The sequence below is a fragment of the Sarcophilus harrisii genome, chromosome 1 (genome assembly GCF_902635505.1).
Source record: "Sarcophilus harrisii chromosome 1, mSarHar1.11, whole genome shotgun sequence".
Taxonomy (NCBI): domain Eukaryota; kingdom Metazoa; phylum Chordata; class Mammalia; order Dasyuromorphia; family Dasyuridae; genus Sarcophilus; species Sarcophilus harrisii.
This window is the reverse complement of record NC_045426.1, coordinates 647,500,603-647,516,051: the sequence shown is the minus strand read 5'-3', so window position 1 is coordinate 647,516,051 and position 15,449 is coordinate 647,500,603. Positions and strand designations below refer to the sequence as shown.

Genomic DNA, 15,449 nt, shown 5'->3' with positions numbered 1-15,449 from the left:
ATATTTTTTTTGTCATACTTGATAGAATATAGAACAAATGTCATCAGGTACAGGTAGATCCCTCCAGCCCTATTAAAGTGAAATAATCCACAGGATAATATGTATGATCTTAGTACTGGATGCAGGGCAAGATGGGAGTAGAAAGGAGTTTCTTCTCTCCAATTAAAATAGCAGACCAGACTCAAGGAACTGTCCCTAATGGAAAACAAAATCATCAAAAGGTGCATTTTCAGTGATGGGACTTTTTTGTCTGCACTGGTTGAATCATATAACGAAGGAAGCAAACATTTATTAAGTCTCTCTATGTATCAGCCTCTCTACAAGTACCTCATTTGATCTTTATGACAACCCCGGGAAGTAAGTCCTCATCTTAGAGCTGAGAAAACTGAGGCAGATAGAGGTTACGTGCTCAAGGTCTGTTGGCCAGGAGAAGTTGAACTCCAGTCTTCCTGATTCCAGGTCCCATATTCTGTCCACCTCAGCACCAAACTGTCAAAGACAAAGAAATGTGAGCCTATCTCTAGTCTGTTGTTTTTTGTCCTTCCTTCTTGAAGAGGAGTATGATATCAGAGAGGTGATGTCACAACATACAAGTGAGTTGGATTTCTGTGAGTGTGGGCTGTCAAAGTTACCAGCTTCTTTCTCCTTTAGAGCCATCTGGATTCAGTGGGATGCAGTGAGAGCCTTCAGAGCTGAGTAATAAGCACCTGTCTAGAAGCTGCAATCCAGAAAAGAATCAACAGGTGGCAGTAGCCGCTCAGTGGCCCAGGGGGAATCCAGCAGAGGCCAGCAGTTCTGGGCATTCAGGATAGTGGGCTGAGAGTAATTTAAGACACAGAGGTGTTTTAGGAAGGATGGCGGCCCCTGCAGTTAGAGGAAAGAAGGGCATTATTCCCTGGTAATTCTGTGTAATATTGTGATTTAAATTCATCTGTCCTTGGCTTTAGGCTACTAAAAGGAAAATCACAACATGGGAGATGACCCAAAGGGCTCCTTGAGATCACTTTGAGGTGTCACTTAAAAGGGTCCTCAGGCTGCACTTACAACAGGCTCTGTAGGTAACCATAATACCCAATAGTGTGTGATGAGTGCTGCATGAGGTCAAAGGAGAAAGTCCTTTGTGGGAAGGGTAAGCAGCATGCTTCTTGGAGGAGGTAAATTTTTTTTAACAATATATTTTTAATGTCCATCAGTTGGAGAATGGCTGAATAAATTGTGGTATATGAATATTATGGAATATTACTGTTCTGTAAGAAATGACCAACAGGATAATTTCAGAAAGGCGGAGAGACTTACACGAACTGATGCTGAGTGAAATGAGCAGGACCAGGAGATCATTATATACTTCAACAACAATACTATATGACGACCAGTTCTGATGGACCAGGCCATCCTCAGCAACGAGATCAACCAAATCATTTCCAATGGAGCAGTAATGAACTGAACCAGCTATGCCCAGAAAAAGAACTCTGGGAGATGACTAAAAACCATTACATTGAATTCCCAATCCCTATATTTATGCACACCTGCATTTTTGATTTCCTTCACAAGCTAATTGTACAATATTTCAGAGTCTGATTCTTTTTGTACAGCAAAATAACGTTTTGGTCATGTATACTTATTGTGTATCTAATTTATATTTTAACATATTTAACATCTACTGGTCATCCTGCCATCTAGGGGAGGGGGTGGGGGGGGTAAGAGGTGAAAAATTGGAACAAGAGGTTTGGCAATTGTTAATGCTGTAAAGTTACCCATGCATATATCCTGTAAATAAAAGGCTATTAAATAAAAAATATATATATTTTTATTTTCAAAATACAGGCAAAGATAGTTTTTAACATTCCCTCTTGCAAAACCTTGTGTTCCAAATTTTTCTCCCTTTCCTCCCTCCTCCCTTCTCCCTGAGGCAGCAAGCAATCCAATATAGGTTAAACATGTGCAATCTTTCCAAATGTATTTCCATAATCGTCATGGATAGCCCTAATTAAGAACTTTCCCTTTATACTGAACCTAAATCAACCTTTTTTGCAATTTTCCTACCCATTGCCCTCTCTCATTAGTGGCCAGATCTCTCCCAGGAATGAGCCCAGTCTGACATACCTTTGTCCAAGCAGAGGAGTTCCTTAAAGGAGGGGGAAGTGGGCACAGTACTGGAATTATCTGGGCTCAGCAGTGGTTCTTCAAGGTTGGATTAATAAAAATCACTTTCGCCTGGCCCTTTTTAAAACATCAGGTGATGAATCTAAAGCTGAGAGACTTCTAGGAATATTATAGCCAAGTCCCAGACCTACCATAACAAGGAGATAATATTGCAGGAGCAACCACATTGCTCCTAGTTCTATTCTCTGATCTCAAGCTGACCAAATCTCGTTCTTCCACTTAACTGTCTTCCAAATAACTTGAAGGCTGATCTCATACCTGCTCTCATTCCCATGCAATTAGTTCCTAAATCTTGTTGATCTTCCACATTGTCTCTTCCTATGCATTCTCTGCTTCATTTCAGTCCCACATCACCTCTCACCTGAACTATTGCAACAGACTTCTTTTTTTCTTTCCTTCTTTTTTTTCTTTCCTTTTTTTGAGTCTTCAGGTTAAGTGACTTGCCAGGATCCAGAATCATACAGCTAATAAGTGTCTGAGGTTGGATTTGAATTCAGCTCCTCCTGACTCCAGGGTCAGAGCTCTATCCTTGAACAATATTGCTGCCCCTGAAATGGATTTCTGATTCGTCTCTCTCCCCAACACTCCACTTTCATGTTTATGAGCTCTGAAATTCCTTTATCAATTTACAACCTGCTGTCATTCTACCTTCCCTCTGCTTTGCAACTCCCAACCTTGTTCTTTATTCTCAATTTTGAATTTCAATCCCTTTATCCTTTGGTTCTTTTCTAGGACATCATCCTAGAACTGGTGACCTTCTCTTCCCTTCCCCATCTTGACCCTTAGGTGAACCAGTTCTTTACAGTGTTCTCTTATCTTTCAAAAAAATCTTATTTAATATTTTTTTGTTCCAAATTACATGTAAAAACAATATTGACATTTATCTCCAGATTTTAGTTCCAAATTTTCTCTCCCCTTCCCTTCCCCCTTCATTGAGAAGGAAAGCAATTTGATATAGGTTATGCTTGTGTGGTCATCCCAAACACATTTTCATGTAAATTAACCCATGAAATAAAACAGATTTGAAGTTCTTTCATCTTGTATTTAAAAGTCAAATTATCTATTGGGCTCTCCTCTTTTCAATAGGAACATTTGAAAGTTCTCTATCTCACTGAATGGCCACCTCCTCCCCACCCCCCACCCCCCGGAAAGATTTTACTCAGTTTTACAGGGAAAATCATTCTTGGTTGTAATCCTAGCTCCTTTGCCCTCCAGAATATCATGTTCCAAGCCCTTTAATCAGTGGTTCTCAAACTTTTGTTCTAAGTATCTTCATGATGTTAAAAAACTATCGAGGATCTGTTCAAAGAGTTTTTGTTCACATGGGTTATATTTATAGCTATTTACTATATTAGTAATAAAAAATAATTTTGAATTTGTAGACCCTCTGAACGGGTTTCTGAGACCCCAACAATTCTTTGGACTACACTTTGAGGACCACTGCCTTTGATCTTTTAATCCAGAAGGTGCTAAATCTTATGTTATCTCGCCTGTTTTCCCACTATATTTGAATTGTTTCCTTTTGGTTGCTTGCAATATTATCTCCTTGTTATGGGAGGTCTGGGACTTGGCTATAATATTCCTAGAAGTCTCTCAGCTTTAGATTCATCACCTGATGTTTTAAAAAGGGCCAGGCGAAAGTGATTTTTATTAATCCAACCTTGAAGAACCACTGCTGAGCCCAGATAATTCCAGTACTGTGCCCACTTCCCCCTCCTTTAAGGAACTCCTCTGCTTGGACAAAGGTATGTCAGACTGGGCTCATTCCTGGGAGAGATCTGGCCACTAATGAGAGAGGGCAGATTCCCTTTTCTCCAATTCCTCAGTTCATTAAGCCCCCTGCCATAACATGCCAGGCATCAGTGTATTTAAAGCTCAGAACGGAGGCTCCCCTAAGAGGTGAGGGTTAAAAGAAATTCAATGTACAATATAAAACAGATACAGTTATTTTATTTTTGTCTCGACATGCTAAAAACAAAACCAAACAAATGAAATCGCAAGGTGTGCATTGATGTGATGACTTAAAACAAGATTCAGTAACTTAACTTACAATTACTGTGACAATCTACTGGGAGGCTGATACTGAATCTCATCAGAACTTAAAGTAGTTTATAAGACTTAGTGAAAGGACTCAGTAGTTTAAAGGATTTTACCTTTCCTTTCATCTCCATACAAATCTTTATCCTCTGGCTACCTAGAACATCTAATTAAAGATACTCCCCTTGTTGCTAGTCACTTTCACTAAAAGGACCCAAAACTTCTTTAATCCAAAAAGTCATCTGCAAGCCTCGAGGTAGATACTTGACTGTCTATTCAAGAAAAGAAAAAGAAACTAGAAAGGGCAGCCAAAGGCCCACTCAGGTCCAATTTTGTCTAATAGAATCCTCCTATTCTAGCTGCTAGAGGAGAGATCACCAAAGAGCCCTGATGAAGCTAGGGAAAATGAGTCTCTTCCCTGCCCTTTTCTGATATTCTTAGAGGTGCAAAAATGTCACCTGGGGGGGCTGAAGGATGAGGGAACTAGTTGGAATCTGCTTCTCCTTTGTCCTGGAACTGCCACTGTTATGGACAAAAGGATCACTAAAATTCTAAAGGAATGGATTTATCTACCATTGGCCTTTACAAGGCCAGATACAATCAGAAAATTTGTCTTCTCAAGGCCCAAACACTCAGATCCCTGGAGTTCTCCAAACATTCAGGGTAATTACAAGCATTGCTTCCCTGAGATGGCCATTACAGGACAATTAATCTCCTTGCATTCCTTCTTATTCCACAGGAATGGAAGTGAGAGTGGGATGGCTCATCAGCAAAAGTGACCAGGGTTGTCATAGAAGGTTATTAATTGTCTCACACAGTGTGGCCTGCAGAAAGCCTAGGAAGGGAGTTACCTTTTGTACCATGCAGGGTGACCCTGGGAAGGGAAATCATGCAGCAGTAAGGCAGCTACAGAAAGCTTTCACCTGGGCTTAGTCCTTCCTGGCTTGTGACTTTTCTCTCTTGTGCTTTTGGAGTCTGAGTTAGGTTAGATTTAGGGTTCTTAGTGTCCAAATGGTGGAGGACACTTTGGCCTCTTCAAGGAGTAAACGATGGTCCATGGGCCTATTCCAGGCTGCCGATTGTTGTTTTTGAGGCAGTTGAGTTTAAGTGACTTGCATGGGATTGCACAGCTAGTAAGCATTTTTTTCTGAGGCTGGATTTGAAGTCAGATCCTTCTGATTCCAGGGTTAATGCTATATCCACTCTGCTAGCTGTCCTGCAGGCTATTTTTGTGTAGCCCATAATGTAAGAATGTTTTTTTTTTATTTTTTTAGAAATTGTTTTTGTGGTTTCAAAAATATGTCTACTAACCTAAGCACCCATTCATACAAGAATGTAAAATAAAATCTTCCCTGCATTTAAAAAATAAATTAAAAAATATTATAGGTGGTTGAAAAAATAAAAAAAATATATATCCAATTCAAATGTGTGTCCATAATAAAGCTTTATAAGAATGCAGCCAAGTTCATTGATATATGCGATGTCTGTGGTAACAGAGGCAGGGGTGAATAATTGGGATGGAGACCATAAGTGGTACTTGAACACAAAAACTGTAGAGATTCAGTTATAATGCAATAGAATTTCAAAGGTGTATTGCTAAACTTCCACATATGACAATAAGCTATTGTGCCAAAAAAAAGAAAAGAAGAGAAATACAAGGTTTTGTCATGATTTTTTGAGATCAAGATCAAGATTCACATTTTTCTGAATGTGAAGAACCACCCTTAATCACTATTATGAAATTTTGAATGCCTTTGGAAATAACCTTTGCTATAGACTTGATACTATTTCTTAACCATTTCATTCTAAAATTGCAAGATAATACTACATTTATATTTAAAACTTACCCTGTAGTCAAGTCAATTTGATTTGGATTAATGTTATTATTATCATTATTTGTTTATTTATTTTCTGAGGCAATTGGGGCTAAGTGACTTGCCTGTTAAGTGTCTGAGGCTGGACTTGAACTCAGGTCCTGCTGAGTCCTGGGCCATCTAGCTGCCTCAATGTAGATCAATTTTATTAAGAACAGGGAGGTAGCTTAGTAGAGAACACAGGGCCAGAAATCAGAAAGACCTGAGTTCCACTGTGACCTCAAACACTAGTTGTTTGTCCTGGACAAAGTCACTTAATCCCTGTTTGCCGAGTTTCCTCATTTGTAAAATAAACTGGAGAAGAAAATGGAAAACAACTCTAGTGGCTTGGTCAGGAAAGCCCCTGTTAGACTCATGAAGACTTGGACATCACTAAAAAAGAGCAACACCACTAATATTATTGAATTAGAAGTAATGTGAAGTTGCTTTTTATACTACCTGGAGTATCAAAAAATAAAACAAGATGGTAGCTCTCCACTTCCACACAAATTTATGATGGATATATTTTATGAGCTCATGAAGCTCTGAGCCATGAAGATTTGATGCAAATGTAAAAGACATTTCCATATTTCAAAACCCATTTAGTTACACAATGGAAGAGCATTCATCTATCCTTGAACTGAACATGATTAAGCTGCAATGTAATAACATGCTAAAAGGCAAATATCCAGAGAAGTTAATAAAATTCTAAAAATGCTTTTCAAGCTATGAATGTGTTCACCTAAAAATCATGGGCTTTTAGAAAAATATGGCAGGATGTAAATGAAATAATCAAGAGTGAAATGAGCAGAACTAAGTGAATGCTACATACAACAACATACTGGTCAAAGAACAACTGTGAATGAATAAATTATTTTGAATATTATAAATACTCAAATCAACTACAAAGGACCTAGGAAGCAGGATGTTATCTACCTCCAGGGAAAGAACTGAAATACAGAAGTGTCTATGGTATTGTTTTACATACCTTTCTATATTTCTTTCTATTTATCTACCTATGTACCTATCCATCTATCCATCCATCCATTCATCCTTCCTTCCTTCCATCCATCCATCTATCTATTTATGTATCTATCTGTCTGTCTATCTAATGTCAAATGGTGGTGGGGAGAAAGGGAGGGAGATAAATCAGAATTTAAAGTGTAATAAAAAATACAAATAAATAAAAAGGAGAATTACAAAACAAAACCCTCCCCAAAAAATCATGTGTATATGGTTTGATATGAGTACTTGGCAGTGCCTATCTGTTTTAAAAGATATTTTTAAAGAGAAAACACATACAATTCATAACAAGTCAATATTAACAGAAGAATATTTGCAATCAATTCTGATTATATGAAACACTAATTTTAAGTGAAGGACAGCTATATAGTTCAGTGGATAGAGTTTTGGGCCTAGAGTGAGGAAGACCTGAGTTCAAATTTGACTCCACACACTTACCAACTCTATGATCCTAAACTTAACCTCTGCTGACCTTAATTCACTGGAGAAGAAATTGGGAAACTACTTCGGTACCTTTGCTAAGAAAATCCCATGGAAAATATGGTATACAGGGTCACAAATCAGACATGACTGAATGACTGAAAAATTTTAAGTGAAGGGTTATCCCCCCCTCCCCCCACAAAAAAAAGAATCCCATTCTTCCTATTGATAGATCTCTATTACAAAAATTATACTTTATTATTATTGTTATATTATAAATTATATCAATAAAATATTTGTGGAAATTTTCTCCCTTATTTTATGAGTACCTATATAATACTCTCAATTTTGCCTCTTGGACATCAAAACTTTTGACTATCTGGCCTTTTACAGAAAAAAATAATTGCCAGCCTCAGTTTTAGGTAGTTGGAAAAGCCCATTGGACATACAATGCAAACAGTGAACTTGCAACACTAGTAAGAGGCTTTGGAGGCCACTGGGAGCAGCACCAAGACTTATAGTCATTAGGCTGTAAAGTTTACTGGCCAGGCTGCCAAAAAGTAGCCACTTTATTTCCAGGAGTAAAAGTGGGCTCACTATTGCCACCTGATGATTCTGTCTCTTCCCCATGCCCAATTTTGTGACTGTGATGTTGGGAGGTGTGGGTGGTGACTGATAATTCATTTCAATCAGAGTCTAAAGGTGACTTTCCCCTGGTGAAAGTAAAGTTTTGAAATGAGCTATCAAACAAAAGATGAAATTCTACAGCAAAGTAAATTGATAAGAGGGAGTTTAAGTTTAGGGTTTCTGGAGCAATAATGTTGATGGCTGAATATCCATGGAGAATATATCTTTCTTTAAAAAAACAACTTTACTTTCTTGGGTTTTTTCCTCAATAGTATTTAAATTTTCCCATTACATGTAAATATAGTTTTCAACATTCATTTTTGTAAGATTTTTAGTTCCAAAATTTTTTCTCTTTCTCTATACCTTAACTCCCTCCCCAAGACAGCAAGCAATCTGATATAGGTTATACATGTACAATCATTTTAAACTTATTTCCATATTAAGTTAGATGAAGGAAAAATCAGAACAAAAAAGGGAAAAATCACAAGAAAAAAAACAAAAAATGATGAAAATAGTATGCTTTGATCCACATTCAGTTTCCATAGTTCTCTTTCTGGATGTGGATGACATTTTTCACCCAAATCCAGTGGAATTGTCTTGGATCACTATAATGCTGAGAACCAAGTATCATACCAACTCTACTTTCTTTAACAATTCCCCTTTCAAGCTGGGCAGAAAAAATCCAAACACTCACAAAGGGAAATTTCTTAATTGGATCAACAAAAAGACATTTCCCCCCTTTCTTCCCAGTGTTACCATGTCATACCCAAGGTAAACTTTCTCTAATGATTTAGAATTGAAATGACTCACTTAAAGTTGTCTATTCTGGAAAGTGTGAATAGATCTTTGATTCATGTGAGATAGACTTTTAGAAGAGACTCTGTTTTAATTTTAATTAACCATGTTAAAAAAATAAATAGGCACTAATGCCATTTGCTTCTTCCCTAAAAGGGACCTGTTGCCATCAATTGGGAGTTTTAATACTCTAACTTTTAAAAAAATCTTATTTTATAAAATGACTTTTTTAAAGCAAAATGTGAATGTATTATCTTTTTGGGTCCCAGGAAGTTGGGAAGGGGAAGGGGATGAGAAATGGGGACTAAAGAGAAGTCAAGTTAAGTTAAATTTATGAAATAAAATATTTTAAGTGTTGCATTTTAGAATTTAGTAGCTGAAAACTGCACTAATACTTTGAAGACACTGGGTAGAATGATTTTACATTTTAAACCCTAGACTGAGCCAGATGAGGGTCCAGACTAATTGGTACTACTATTTGGTGATTGGTACTATCTCATCTTTCTTTTCTAGTGCTCAGGTAAGAACAGGTACATCAGCATGGGAGTGAAAAATTGTCACAGAGGTGACTCCTGTGAAATGATTCAGTGCCTCCTCCTCTACAACCAAAATGTGATTATAGTGTTTATCTCAAAAGGGTTATTGTAACTTGGCCAATGTCAACAAGTATCAAAGATAGGATTTAAATTAAGTTCTTTGGCTCCAGATTTAGAAAGATCATTCAATTTTATGTATTTTTGTCATCTGTAGTTGTCTTATTCTTCTACTACATTGAAACTATGTCTCATCTAAACTTTATATTTCCCCCAGGACCTAGCATAGAGCTCTTCTAATGCAGAAATACTTTTGAGATATGAATTTGTTGATATGGTCAATCTTTTCACAAAGGCAGATAGCTTGGTGCTGAGAGGATGGTTTTTGAGAGTTGTTATGGTAGAACAATTAGAACTCTGCAACCAGTCTGATGGGGGCAGCTAGGTGGTACAATGTAGAGAGCACCAAGCCTGGAGTCAGGAAGAACTGAATTCAAATCCATTCTCAGATACTTGCTGAGTAATCCTGGACAAATCGCTTAATCATGTTCACCTCAGTTTCCTCATTTGTAAAATGAGCTGGAGAAGAAAATGGAAAACCACTCCAATATCTTTGCCAAGAAAATGCCAAATGGGGTCACAAAGTATTGGACATGACTGAAAACAATTAAATAACATCCTAAAAAAAAGGGTTATTGTTTTGTTTTTTGAGATTAAAATGAGAAAGTGTAAATTAAGCATACTGTCAACCTTAAAGCTCTCTATAAATATTGGCTGTTAGTTGCTCTTGCTGTTATTATAGCAGGGTCATCACTGGAGCCAGTGCTCCAGTACCTGATCACACCCTTCCTCCCTCTCCTCCCCCATAGCACCTCCTCCCAAAGACTTTTTGCCTCTGCCACCTTCCATCCCCTGCGGACAATGTCCAGTCAGCTGGATTCCAGGCCAGACCAAACTGACTAGTGACTTGGGTTATCTGCCCCACCCCATATTGCATGTCTCAGAGGCCAGCAGGGTTCCTCCCACTCCCACCTTCTCACTCCTCTCATATCAGTACCTACCTGGACAGAGAGTGGCAGTCCCCTGTGAGCTGTCCTGCTGACACCACATCCCTGACTTTCTGACAAAGGAAGGTAAGGATCCTGCTGGGCTAGAGGGGAGGGGAATCAAGGAAAGGGGAGAAATCTGGGAGAATGAGTTTGCATTAATAGTGCAGATTCTGGGTTTTTCAGAGTAATCACCCAAGAGTCTGCCTCCTTTCAGATCTGTGGGAAACTGAAACTCTGGGAAATGGGCTGGGGTAGATGGGAGTAGAGTGGGGTAGGGGGAAAAACTTTGGCTTTTTTAGAGTTAGATCTTATCTCCCCAGGATGAGCTCAAGGGTCAGGGGCTGAGGCTGCTTGTAGGAGTGGGAGGAAGGGAGAAATTTAGACAGGAGAGGAACAAAGCAAAGCAAGAATTGGGGACAAATTCAAATGATTCCTGCTTTTTATACCAGAGCTTTCTGAAGGGGCCCACATGGACAGATCCTGTCCCTCCCCTTTGCATAACCTGTGGTTGGACACTCAGTTAACTGCTTCCACACTGGCACAATGGAGCCCTCCAGTCAGATGAGGAAACCTGAAGCCCCAAGAGGAGGTTTGACTTGTCCATGTTGAGCCAGTGGCTGAGCTGAGTCTAAAATTCAGAGCCCTGGACTCCCAGTTCAGGGTTCCTCCCATCCCTGATCCCCTATAGTGCAAGCTCCCTAATTCTTCTGACCTGCCTCCCTTCCTGTTCTTGTAATGCTAACTTGGCAGCTAGCCTAGCATAAAGTGCAGGGAGTGGAACCTTTTCCCGTTCTCCTGTCTTTATCTTTCCCATTGTTCCCGGATCTATAAATCCTGGGGCCTCCTAGCTTACTCACCTAGGGAGGGGAAGGAACTGGATGCTTGGGGAATCCTGCACCCATCACTGACAAGCCATCTCACTCCTCTTTACTCAGGACAACGGTTGCACCATGAAGTTGATCAGGAGGTGCCTGGTATGGGGAGCTCTGTTGAGCACAGCCTTTGGGGGGCTGCTACTACTACTGGTGGGTCAGTTTGTAGATTTCGGGACTCCTTCCTTGGATTTGTTGCCCTTGGACTCCACAGAACTGGCTGAGGATACTTTGAATCTTCCTCTAAGGAAGTTTGAGTGGCAGATTCAGACACCACATCCCTTGCAGCTGAAGTACCCTTACCCCTACCCTTTTCTACTCAATCACCCTGACAAGTGTGAGGGTCCCAGAGGTTCCCCCTTCCTGCTCATGCTGGTGATGACCCAACCTCAGGATGTAGGGAGACGCCAAGCCATCCGGGAAACTTGGGGCAATGAGACTTTAGAATTGGGTGTGATCATCCGACACCTCTTTGTTCTTGGTCTGCCCCCACCCCTGTTCACCAAGGAACTTCATGAACTCCTCCAAGAAGAGGACAGGGAGCATGGGGATCTCCTCCAGGTGGGCTTCCTGGATACCTATCACAACTTGACTCTCAAGGTCCTCATGGGTTTGGAGTGGATGGCCCAGTACTGTCCTGATGCCCGCTATGTGCTCAAGGTGGACAGTGATGTCTTTCTAAACCCCAGCTTTCTGGTACAGCAGGTGCTTCAGCCCAATGGACCTCCACGGCCTGACTTTATCACAGGTTACATCTACAGAGGTAAAGGCCCTATTCGGAATCCAGATCACAAGTGGTACATGCCTCCAGAATTGTACTTGCAGGACATATATCCCCCCTACTGTGGGGGTCCTGGCTATGTTCTGTCTGGATCCTTAGCTCTCAGGATTCTGGCTCTAGCCCAGAGTCTCAAGGTCATCTCTTTGGAGGATGTCTTTGTGGGCTTGTGCCTACAGCAGCTCGGGGTGAAGCCCACTCCTCCTCCCCCCGGATCCTTCCTGGTGTTTCGAATTGCATATGAACACTGTGTCTATCACCAACTTGCTCTTGTTCATGGATTCCAGCCCCAGGAGCTGCTGCAAATTTGGCAAGACTTCCAGACAGCCAATAAAATCTGCCCCATGGCATGATGGACTGGAACAATGACCCACAGTTCTCTAGCTTTCCATTCCCATCCCACTTGTCTGAGTGGAATAAAGGCAGTGGTCAGTGGCCCCCTCCCAGAGGACCTTCCTCCAGTCCTGCCCTCTAGGACAGTTGGGCAAATGATCCTGTGGATCTGAATAATAATGCAGGCTCCCCTCTCAGTGGTGGCCAATTCTTCCGAGTTCCTTCCCTATCTAGACCTCTCCATGGGAAACCCAGACATGACTGTGAATTGCCCGAGGGGCAATTCTGGATCTTAGGAATAAGAAAAAATACTTGGAATAAGCAAGTGACTCAGAGTCAGTGATCCTGAGTCAGAATCTCAGCTCTGTGAGCTGCTGCCTCTTTAATTATAGGCAAGTTATGTATATTCTTTGGGTCTTATTTATTCTTGTATTTAAAACATATGGATTGTTAATCTCCAAGTTAACTTCCAGTTGTAAATTCTATGATCCTATTGCCTGATCCCATTTCTCTGTAGATAGGATGTACTAAATGAATGTCAGGATGAATGGATAAGAAGCAGTATAGAGAAGTAGAAAGGACCTCTCTAATGAGGAGTCTGAAGAACTGGGATCTCAACTTCTCTATTCTTTTTTTAAGTTTTAGTTTTTGTTGTTATTATTTTTTTTTGTAAAAAATAAACTTATTTTAGACTTCAATACAAAATGAGGAAAGAAAAATAATTGCCATGTATGTAGGAGACCATAAAAAAGGATTCCTATAAAACAATAGATTTCTGTTTCAAGAAAACTTATATAATTACCACTACTTATTGTTATCATAGCTATCCAGCTTTTCTTTGCCTTTTTATTGCCTTTCTTTTCTCTGCTGCGTACTTTTCACTTTATTTTTTTCTCCCCTCTAACCCTCTATCCAAAAGAAGACTACAATTAGGGACAGAGATGTATGTATATATATATGTATATATTTATTATATTATAAATTCTCTTTTCTTAAACATATCCATAGATATCTACAAAGATTCACATATATACTCATATACACTGAAACACACACATATAAAACCTTACAATGCTTATTTCCTCCTATCATCTGTTTCTCTGAAGGGGCATAGCATCTTTCTTCATAAATCCACATCTTTCTGTGCTTTTCTAAATAAACCAGCTCATCATTCCCTATACCACAGCCATATTCTTTTCAAACCGCTCATTCCCTTCACTATGCAATATTCCTTTCAAACAGCATCTTCCTTCAAAGGATCTTTGAGGTTATTTTTGGTATTTATAATAGTAATAGTCAGAATGACTTGGTTGCTTATACTTCTTAAGACAACATGCTGTTATTGTATAGAATATTCTCTTGGTTCTGATCATTTCACTCTTCATTATTTCAGGGAAGAAGATAAAAAAACTTGTTTTTAAAAATCATTGAATTCATCATTTATTATAGCATTATTATATTATATTAATATATAAATTTATATTATAGCAATATTATGACCATATCTTGCAAATTGTTTAGCCACTCCTCAGTTGATTGAAATTTTCATAACTTTCAATTCTTTGCCACTACAAAGAGAGTTGCTAGAACATGTGGGTTCTTTTTCATTTTCCCTGATCACCAAACAGAGCTAATTGCTAGGTCAAGATATTGTAAAGGTCAAAGGTTTAATAATCTTTTGGACATAATTCCAAATCTTTCTTCAAAATGGATGGATCTGCTCACAGATCCACTGACAATGAATTCAAGTCTCAATTTTTTCACATTTTTTCCATTATTTGTTGCTTTTCCCTTCTTTCACTTTAGTCAATCTGATAGATGTAAAATGATACCTCAAGTTTGTTTTAATTTGTGTTTCTCTAATCAATAATGATCAAGAAAATTTTTCTTGTGAATATAAATTGTTTTAATTTCTTTATCAGAAAACTATTCATATCCTTTGACTATCGATTGGGGAATGATTCTCCTCAAAGAATTGACAAAGTTCTTTATATTTGAGATATGACCTTTATCTGGAGAAATGTCTATACAATCCTCCCCCCCACCCCCAATGTTTTGCTTGCCTTTTGATCTTGGCCACATTTGTCTTATTTGTGTAACTTCTTTTTTATTTAATGTCATCATTTATATCTCACAATACTTTATATCTCCTCTTTGTTCATAAATTGTTCACCTATGCATAAGTGTGATAGGTAATAGGTTTCATGTTCTTCAAATTCTCTTGTAATGTCTCCTTCTATATCTAGGTCATGTACTTGGTAAATGGTGTAAGATATTGGTCCATGCCCAATTTCTTCCAGACTACTTTCCAGTTTTCCCTGTGATTTTTACCAAATAATGAATTCTTATCCCAAAGATGTAAATCTGCACACTTGTCAAACATTGGGTAACTACATATTTTTTGCTGCTGATTGTATGTCTACTCTGTTCCATTAATGTGCCTTTCTGTTTCTTAGCCAATACCAGATAGTCTTGATAATTACTGCTTTGTAATTTAGTTTTAGATCTGGTACTACTAAACCTCAATTTATTATATACACCCTTTTATACTACCTATGGACCCTCCCCCATACCTTACCCTCTCATGTTTTTATTTCTTTATGAATTTAGACTTTTATATCTTTCTAAATGTATATGTTATTCTCTCCTTAACTCAGATCTTTGAAAGTAGAGTTCAAAAACCACCAACTATCCACACCCATCTGATTCCTCTCTTTTTAAAAAATTAATTTAATTAAAGATTTTTATTTTCAAAACGTATGCATGAATAAGGCTAGGTAGCAGCTGACACAAAGATGGACTTTTTTTTTAACCAAGTTTAAAAAAACCTATAACAATCTGGGAGGGAAAGATCCTATAGTCAAAACAGAAAGTTGCTATTTACATACATTTGGAGTCAATCAGATCCCAAACAATGACCTACTGGGGCTCATCCTGGACCTATTTTTGACCAATTAAAGTCCGAG

At 38.7% G+C, this 15,449-nt stretch overlaps 1 protein-coding gene across 1 annotated transcript; it reads left to right on the top strand.

The window, feature by feature from the left end:
- Nucleotides 1-11,450: 11,450 nt before the first annotated feature.
- On the top strand, nucleotides 11,451-12,848 carry LOC100924109 (beta-1,3-galactosyltransferase 2-like). Its single transcript, XM_003762706.2, has one exon. It carries the CDS (start codon nucleotides 11,451-11,453, stop codon nucleotides 12,501-12,503), a length of 1,053 nt encoding a protein of 350 aa, XP_003762754.2. The 3' UTR covers nucleotides 12,504-12,848.
- Nucleotides 12,849-15,449: the final 2,601 nt, after the last annotated feature.